The 9,118-nt window shown below is 34.8% G+C and overlaps 1 protein-coding gene across 2 annotated transcripts in view; it reads right to left on the bottom strand.

Annotated features, from left to right (window-relative positions):
* Positions 1-9,118, bottom strand: part of LOC104994513 (platelet glycoprotein 4-like) — a 41,149-nt gene that overhangs the window by 18,679 nt on the left and 13,352 nt on the right. For both annotated transcript variants that reach the window (XM_010848126.1, XM_010848127.1), the window contains exons 3-5: positions 5,338-5,498; positions 2,239-2,386; positions 1,649-1,828 (exon numbers count right to left, since the gene is read on the bottom strand). In XM_010848126.1, the coding sequence (XP_010846428.1) occupies positions 1,649-1,828; positions 2,239-2,386; positions 5,338-5,498 (489 nt within the window). The remainder of the gene's footprint in view (positions 1-1,648; positions 1,829-2,238; positions 2,387-5,337; positions 5,499-9,118) is intronic.

Here is a 9,118-nt window from a genome sequence, read left to right as displayed (position 1 = left end):
CCGAAGAATTGATGCTTTTGAACTGTGGTGTTGGAGAAGACTCTTGAGAGTCCCTTGGACTGCAAGGAGATCCAACCAGTCCATTCTGAAGGAGATCAGCCCTGGGATTTATTTGGAGGAAATGATGCTGAAGCTGAAACTCCAGTACTCTGGCCACCTCATGTGAAGAGTTGACTCATTGGAAAAGACTCTGATGCTGGGAGAGATTAGGGGCAGGAGGAGAAGGGGATGACAGAGGATGAGATGGCTGGATGGCATCACTGACTCGATGGACGTGAGCCTGAGTGAACTCTGGGAGTTGGTGATGGACAGGGAAGCCTGGCGTGCTGCAATTCATGGGGTTGCGAAGAGTGGGACATGACTGAGCGACTGAACTGAACTGAGTTGAACTGAATGCAACACCTTGATGGCATAATCTTTTAGGGTTTTGAATAGTTCTGCTAGCATCCCTCACATCCACTAGCTTTATTAACAGCAGTGCTTCCTAAGGCCCACTTGACTTAAAGATTGGATACACAGGATTAAAAACAGGATTAGCCAAGGAAAGAATTAAAAATATTTGAGTTAAATATTAGTAACTGAATTTATTATCTCTTAATGCCTTCTTAATTGATATATAACCTTGCATTTCTAAAAACTGTAGTAAAATAGCAATAATGAACTGGAGACTATAACTATTTTGTATAGTGACAAGCGCCATCATAGTCAAAATTTCAATTCAGTAGTCAGATTAGCCTATTTATAACTCAAAACATTAAGGAACAACTAAGTTAATCACCAAATTCACATTTTTTCTTAATTTCCATACTGTCATTTCATCACTTTAGTAGATTACTAATCAGCTATTAATAATTCTATGAAAATATGACGTTGCTGATATATCAGGCTCACTGTGCTCGATTTTGGCTAAGTTTTAAATATTCATTTAAACAAATTTATAAGAAGTCTAGAGGAGGAAGAATGACATGATGAATATATTCAACAGAAATAAATAAAAATGTGGCATTACACTTGATTTTTTTAAGATGGGAAGTCAAAACTGAAAGATTGCTCAAAGCCTTAGCAGCTTGCAATCTAATTTTAGACAGCTGCATATTTAATGGAGTAGAAACTTGATTAGATGTAGGTTTCTTAATTTTAAATTTAGTTGTTAAAAATTAATTTGTTTCATGCAGATAAGTTAATTTTCCCAACTGCTGCTGCTGCTGCTAAGTTGCTTCAGTCTTGTCTGACTCTGTGCGACCCCACAGACGGCAGCCCACCAGGCTCCCCTGTCCCTGGAATTCTCCAGGCAAGAACACTGGAGTGGATTGCCATTTCTTTCTCCTATGCAGGAAAGTGAAAAGTGAAAGGGAAGTCCTCAGTCGTGTCCAACTCTTCGCGACCCCATGGACTGCAGACCACCAGGCTCCTCCGTCCATGGGATTTTCCAGGCAAGAGTGCTGGAGTGGGGTGCCATTGCCTTCTCCGAATTTTCCCAACTAGGAAAGCTAAATCCATGTGAATAGAGATTTTAAAAACTTACAGTTATGTATTCCCAGATCATAAATAGGGTTAACATACTAAGTTATAAAATTATGAATTGCCAATGCCATTATATTTATACAGTTAGAGTCTAGCAATATCGATGTTCATATTTGTTACTCACAGGATAAAACACACCAACTGTGGTAGGAATAGAGTATGGAACCGAACTCAAGAATGGATCCTTATAGCCCCACAATAGTTCTTTCAGAGTTCTCTTTTGAAACATAAAAGAGTTTGAGTTTTTGATAAATACATTGAGTATTATCTGAACAAATGTGCTTGGATAGAGGTGAGGTGTAGCCTATAAGAAAAAAAAAGCACTGTGTAAGACACCAGTTGCAGTATAGATTTTTTACAAGAAATGGATAAATAGTACATCTAAGTTTAATAAAACTTTTAATTGTATCTCTAAAATTACTGCCAAATCCTTGCAAGATTAAAAGTGTAATGTTTCTTCTATTACCTTTCTGTCTTGGTGTGAGCCACAGGAAGAAGACTTTCAAATCCTACTTTTTTAAATGATACACTTTAAATGATCTTCTCAATTCAGTTGATTATTCTATGATCTTGTCATATTTCCAAATGATTGTAATTCAGAATGTCATGAGAATACATTTTCATCAAAATTACAAATGATATCTGATAGTTCTAATCATGAAATTAAAGAGGATTCTAAAGTATTACACAGTCAATAATTTTGTGTTTACTCACTGCTACAGCCAGGTTGAGAACAGTGAATGTGTCATTCTCTGTTCCAACTGATAGCGAGGGTTCAAAGATGGCGCCTTTGGGCCGTTGGAAAGAGACTGTGTGGGTCTTAGAGTCTTGGCTTATAATATCCTTAGCTAGATAACGGACTCTGAAAAACAGAAGTGAAAATAAAATTCAGAAAAAAACATTGTCACAAATGCATTCACTCATGCAGTAAATAATTTTTTTGAGTATATAGATGGTCAGAAATTAGGCTAAACAAGTAAGTTAAAAAGATATACATGCCAAATGCTGAGTCTTGCAAATTAGTCAAGGTCGGGGAGAGGTGTCTTAGTTGTGCATAGCAGGGAAGAAAGAATGTGTGTCATTATAGGAGTTTACATAGATTCTTGGGAAAACACAGAACAGGTACAGACCCAGGCTAGGCATGGTTATGCTGGGGATAATGGCCAGGATACAATTCCACATAAGTAGGCTGAGGGACAAATAGAAGTGTAGTTAAGCAAAATAGTGTTGAAAATAGCATGTATAAGAAGAACATGGTGTAATTTTGCATATGCAGAGGTTTCAATATATTTGGTTTACAGAGTCAGAGTAAGGAGAGTGGTGGAAATAAAATTACTAAAGTAAACAAGATCTCAAACATAAAAGGTTGTACCCCATACTCGAATGTTTAGTTTTTTATCCTGAGGTTCAGGAGGAGACAGTAGAGAAGTTGAAGGAAGGGACAGTAAGAGCACGTTTCCTTATTAGATAGTCTGTTTATAGTGAACAGACTTTCCTGCACTGACTTTTCATAATTTCCAGCATTTTAATGAAAATTAAAGATACCTAATGGAATATAATTTCCACTTTACAGGTCAATTTCCCTCCATCCCTTCCTCATATATCGTATACTTATTAGTTCTGAGCTCCTGACTCTAACATCTCTAGGCAAAGTACCAACCACTTTTTTAGGAATGTGGTGAAGGGTTGTTATTATAGAAACAAAATCTTTTGCAATTACAAGATATTTACTGAGATGAAATAAGGTATACATTGCACTATTCTATATTTGATTGTCTATTATTTGAGGTTAAAATAGGTATCTATTATTATCTAAGATAAAGACTGAAAAAAAATCATGGGACTGAAATGTTTAAAATATAACAAATTAAAAAATCACACATTTCAATCAGGTATAATAAAAATGTGAAATTCATGTAGGGTAGGTATTATGAGTGTTTTTTATCCCCAACCACAGTGCCTGATACTTGGTAAGTTTTCAACAAAAACTTTTTGAACAAATAATTAATGTTTCACATTATCTCAAAAAAGAATTCAGAAAAGATAGAAATATATTTTACTGTTAATATACTTTCTTCAAGGTTTTATCATTTACTTTTCTCTGAGTCCTATAGACATGCAAAGAATATAAAAATCTGAAACAGCATCCAGGACAATCTATTATCAGTCAAATACTGTTTTCTCTTAGATAGATGTATTTTAAATTTAGATTATCTATTATTAACATTTAAAATTAAAATGCTGTAATTTTCAGGAATATTTATGTTTATAATAATTGAGATGATAGTAAAACAACTGTGAGCAAATTCTAGTTTTACTTAGTTGTACTTACAGCACTGCACTAGGATATGGCACTCACCAAGAGAAAAATCCTTTAAACTGAGGCCTGTGTTTAGAATGTACTTTTAGAAAGAGAACATAATCACTCAATTTTTGGTTTAAAAGTTAGAATACAGGGAATTCCCTGAAAGTCCTTTGGTTAGCACTTAGCAGTTCTACTTCAGGGAAGCACAGGTTTGATCCCTAGTCAGGGAACTAAAGTCCTAATTCTTGGCTAAGTTTAGTCTCCTTTCTTACTTTCATAGTTAGAAAAGTCAGTCTTGTAATTTATATAGGAGAAAATGTACACAAAAATCTTAGAGTTACCAGTTCCTAAGTCTGTGTGAACATGGTAAATCATTTCACAGCTCCTGGAAGGAACTTTTTAAGTTTACAAGATGAAACTTTCTGGCAAATTATTTCCCATTAGTTCTGATGCCTAAGGTTCTTTTTAAAAGTGTGTTAAACTGTTAAGGCATGCAAAAAAAAAAAAAAAAAGGTACAGCTTATTCAAAACAAAACTGGACAAAACAAAACTACTAACAGAATAAAAGTACCCTTAAGACCTGGAAAATAGTTTGAATAGAAATCTTTAGCAAGTATTGTAGTTATGTAAAATCAGTTTAATGCTGTGATTCTCAAATTTGAGTATGTATTGAAATCCCCAGAATATTTATCAAACTCATTACTAGGTTCAAAACCAAGTATATCTGATACATTTGATCTAAGGTGAGGCCTGAGAATTTGCATTTCTACCTAGTTCCCAGATGATGTTGATGTTGCTGGTCCAGAAACCACATTTTGAGAACCACTCATATAACCTACGTTTTAAGTTTTAGGATTATAGAATACTCTAGTTTTTAAATTTTTGATAGATTTTTAAAATTTAGCTTGCATATTTTAGAGCTGTTTTTAAAATTTTATATTTTACTTTATTTTTTAATTTTTATTTTATATAGGAGTATAATTGATTAACAATGTTGTACTAGTTTCAGTTTTACAGCAGTGATTCAGTTATATATGTACATACACACACATATAATATATACACGTCTATACGTATTATTCTCTTTTCAAATTCCTTCCCCATGTAGGTTATTACATAATATTGAGCCGAGTTACCTGTGCTATATGGTAGGTCCTTGTTTGTTATCTATTTTAGATATAGCAGTGTGGATAGTTTGGGAGCTTGGAATTGACATGCAGACGCTGCTAGAGTTGAGAACAAATGTCACAAGGGTAAAACACTGTAACTTCTTAAATATAGATCTGTAAATTGATGCTGGTAAATTCATAATAAAATCTGTATTTCTTATACTCATTAAATCCTTAGATTAGGGTTTTATTAATACATAGGCAGAAACAAATATTTCAGTGTATGTTAATGGCAAGAAAGTAATAAATACAGTTCAGTACAGTGACATTTATCAAGTGGAAGCTTTTTCAGAAATACATGTATTCAAGGAAAGAGTGCCACGTATTTGGGGGACTCACCTGTACGTGTAAGGACCTCTTTGCTTAACTTTAATTTTGCTGCTATTGACTGCCACTTCCTCTGGATTCTGCACATCAAATATCCAAAATTGTCTGTAAACGTTAGCACCTGCTTTAACCCAATTTTTAAAAGCAATTGTACCTTCTTCAAGGACCGATTCCTGTGAAAAAGAAAACAAGTTTGGGTTACTTCTTTGTAGTCAATAAGGGCACTAGTGGGAGTTGCAAACCTTCATTAGTCAATGAAAGGACTAGGCTCAAGTACTTGCGTATGAGAACTTCTGCAACCTACCACATGAAGCAGAAATGTTTTCAACACATGATGGTTGGCAGTCTCTTTTAGTTGATCTTTTACAAAGAGAATCCGTGTGTAATATTGTACACATGTCTGGTGATTGTAAGGCCAACCACTGGCAAGGTTTAGAGTGATCTTATTTCAATACTGCAATAGTTTATAACAATTTATTAAGCGAATTTTATTAAACCTTTTCCAAAAGGTTATTACCAGGTTGAACATTAGCTTTTCTACCCTCAGCAAGTTGAACTGAGGAGGCAAAACAGAACTGAGAGAAAAATCTAGTAAAAACTGGAAGTATTTTCATTTTTCATGCTGGAGCTCCTACAGCGAGTGAGACTCTCTTATGTTTTACAACCAGTTTTCCTTGAAAAATGCTCAATTGTATCTTGATGTCTCATTTCTATAGTAAGCCCAAAATAAAGACAAAATTATGTATAGAAAAAGTATTATGGCTTGTTTAAATGTAAAGGTGTTGTGAGGATGTTGAAGCTGAAATTAGTCCTAAAGAAGAATTAGATGTTAATTCCCATTTCAAGGAAGCACACAGACATATACATTATTATTTTCACATTGTAAGAATCTTAAAGACTAATAACAATTGTTTATCATGTACCCCCAAGGCACATATCTTATTAAATGTTCTTAATTAAAGGAACTTCTAAGTATTTACAGAATTGAAAAGGAATTGTGGTAGAATATACCTGGTGGGACAGAAAATATATTCATTCTAATGCTTATACATTGAATATCAAAACACAGTATAAGCATATCATGTTTTTCTTCTAAATGCTATGAATCATTTTTCCTTAATAGTTCATTTGTAGATTTTTTTTCAACTGGAAAGTGGAAATAAAAAACTGAAATGAATGCATTGAATTATCAGATGTTAGAGTTAGGGTCACCTAATCCCATCCATTTTTTTAGGGTTCTATAGAAAACAGATGTCTGATTCAATGCTGTATGACAATTTACTAGTAGATAATGGAGAATGTAAAGAATGGAGGGAAACAATAGAATGGAAAATGCTAGAGATCTCTTCAAGAAAATGAGAGATACCAAGGGAACATTTCATGCAATGATGGCCACAATAAAGGACAGAAATGGTATGGATCTAACAGACAGAAAATATTAACAAGAAGTGGCAAGAATACACAGAAAAACTATACAATAAAGATCTTAATGACCCAGATAACCACAACGGTTATCTAGAGCCAGACATCCTGGAGTGCTAAGTCAAGTGGGCCTTAGGAAGCATCACTATGAATAAAAGCCCGTGGAGGTACTCAATATGCCAGCAAATTTGAAAAGCTTAGCAGTGGCCACAGAACAGAAAAACGTACATTTTCATTCCAATCCCAAAGAAAGGCAATGCCAAAAAATGTTCAAACTATGCACAGTTGCACACATCTCACATGCTAGCAAAATAATGCTCTAAATTCTCCAAGCTAGGCTTCAACAGTACATGAACCGAGAATTTCCAGATGTTCAAGCTGGATTTAGGAAAGGCATATGCACCAGAGATCAAATTGCCAACATCTGTTGGATCATAGACAAAGCAGAGAGTTCCAGAAAAACATCTACTTTATTGACTATGCCAAAGCCTTTGACTGTGTGGATCACAACAAACTGTGGAAAATCCCTAAAGAGATGAGAATACAAGACCACCTTCTGTGCCTCCTGAGAAATCTGTGTGCATGTTAAGAAGCAACAGTTAGAACTGGACATGGAACAACAGAATGGTTCCAAATTGAGAAAGGAAAGGAGTATATCAAGACTGTATAGTGTCATCCTGCTTATATAACTTCTATGCAGAGTACATCATGTGAAGTGCTAGGCTGGATGAAGCACAAGCTGGAATTAAGATTCCCAGGAGAAATATCAATAATCTCAGATATGCAGGAGACACTGACCCTTATCGCGGAAAGTAAAGAGGAATTAAAGAGCCTCTTGATGAAAGTGAAAGAGGAGAGTAAAAAAGCTGGCTTAAAATTCAACATTCAAAAAAAAAAAAAAAATTCAACATTCAAGAAACTAAGATCAGGGCATCTGGTCCCATCACTTCATGGCAAATCGATGGGAAACAGTGAGAGACTTTATTTTCTTGGGCTCCAAAATCACTTCAAATGTTGACTGCAGCCATGAAATTAAACAATGCTTGCTCCTTGGAAGAAAAGCTATGACAAACATAGACAGCATATTAAGAAGCAAAGACATTACTTTGGCAACAAAAGTCCGTCTAGTCAAAGCTATGGTTTTTCCAATAGTCATATATGGATGTGAGAGTTGGACCATAAAGAAGTTTGAATGCTTTTATAAAGAATTGATGCTTTTGAACTGTGGTGTTGGAGAAGATTCTTGAGAGTCACTTGGACCTCAAGGACATCAAATCAGTCAATCCTAAAGGAAATCAACCCTGAATATTCATTGGAAGGACTGATGCTGAAGCTCCAATACTTTCACCATTGATGCGAAGAACTGACTCCTTGGAAAAGACCCTGACGCTGGGAAAGACTGAAGGCATGAGGAGAAGAGGACGACAGAGGACGAGATGGTTGGAGGGCATCACTGCCTCAATGGACATGAGTCTGAGCAAGCTCCGGGAGTTGGTGATGAACAGGGAAGCCTGGAGTGCTGCAGTCGATGAGGTCCCAAAGAGTCAGACACGACTGAGCGACTGAACTAGATGGAGAATCAGATCTTTCACTCCAGTGTCGTGTTGTTTACACCAGTAAACTTTGACTACTATTATTATACAAATTCTGTCCACCCTTTAGAGGGGAGACCTCTAGTCTTATTTACTTTCTTAGATTGCTTTAACTACTTTGTTCTTAGCATTCCTGTACAGACCAATTATGTGGCAATAACTCGTAAAATTATAACAATTCTTTTCTTGCTGTTTTATCATTTTTATGTTTATTCTTGAGGGAAATTAAAGCTTCTTAAAAAGCAGAAATATACTGAAAATACTTTTCATCTCCTCTCCTCAGTACCAAAATCAATTGTTTGCAATCAGTTGCAAGCAGTCTCTGTGTTCATAAAATTTTCTTATATGTGTATGTATTATGAACATGTATGTGTGTGCATGCTGAGAGAAAGAAATCTTTAATTCCTTTCTTTGTGTTCTATAGTTAATATCATAGGGAAATTTAAAAAATTATGTAAAATTACTTTTGTTATACAGTAATCTCTAAACATTTATCAAACGATGTGAACAATGTCAAGGTAATGAATTATCCTTCATAAAAACTGGCAAAACTTTGTCCTTTTTCTAAAGTCCTTTGGCAGTTTCTGCTTTCCACATTCATGGCAACTCATACCATTGACTTTTAGTTTATCTAGCAAGATTGTATAAGCCTGCTGTCTCCACATAAATTTGCTAGGAATCATAGTCTAAAATATTGTTAGAAAAAAGTTTCTACCATGCAGTCCTTAAAAAGTTGCTTAGAAATAAAGTAATATATATATATATTTATATATAAATTA

The sequence above is a fragment of the Bison bison genome, unplaced genomic scaffold (assembly GCF_000754665.1).
Source record: "Bison bison bison isolate TAMUID 2011002044 unplaced genomic scaffold, Bison_UMD1.0 scf7180017864260, whole genome shotgun sequence".
Taxonomy (NCBI): domain Eukaryota; kingdom Metazoa; phylum Chordata; class Mammalia; order Artiodactyla; family Bovidae; genus Bison; species Bison bison.
Note: the sequence above shows the minus strand (reverse complement) of the source record. Positions and strands in the feature narration are given on the sequence as shown.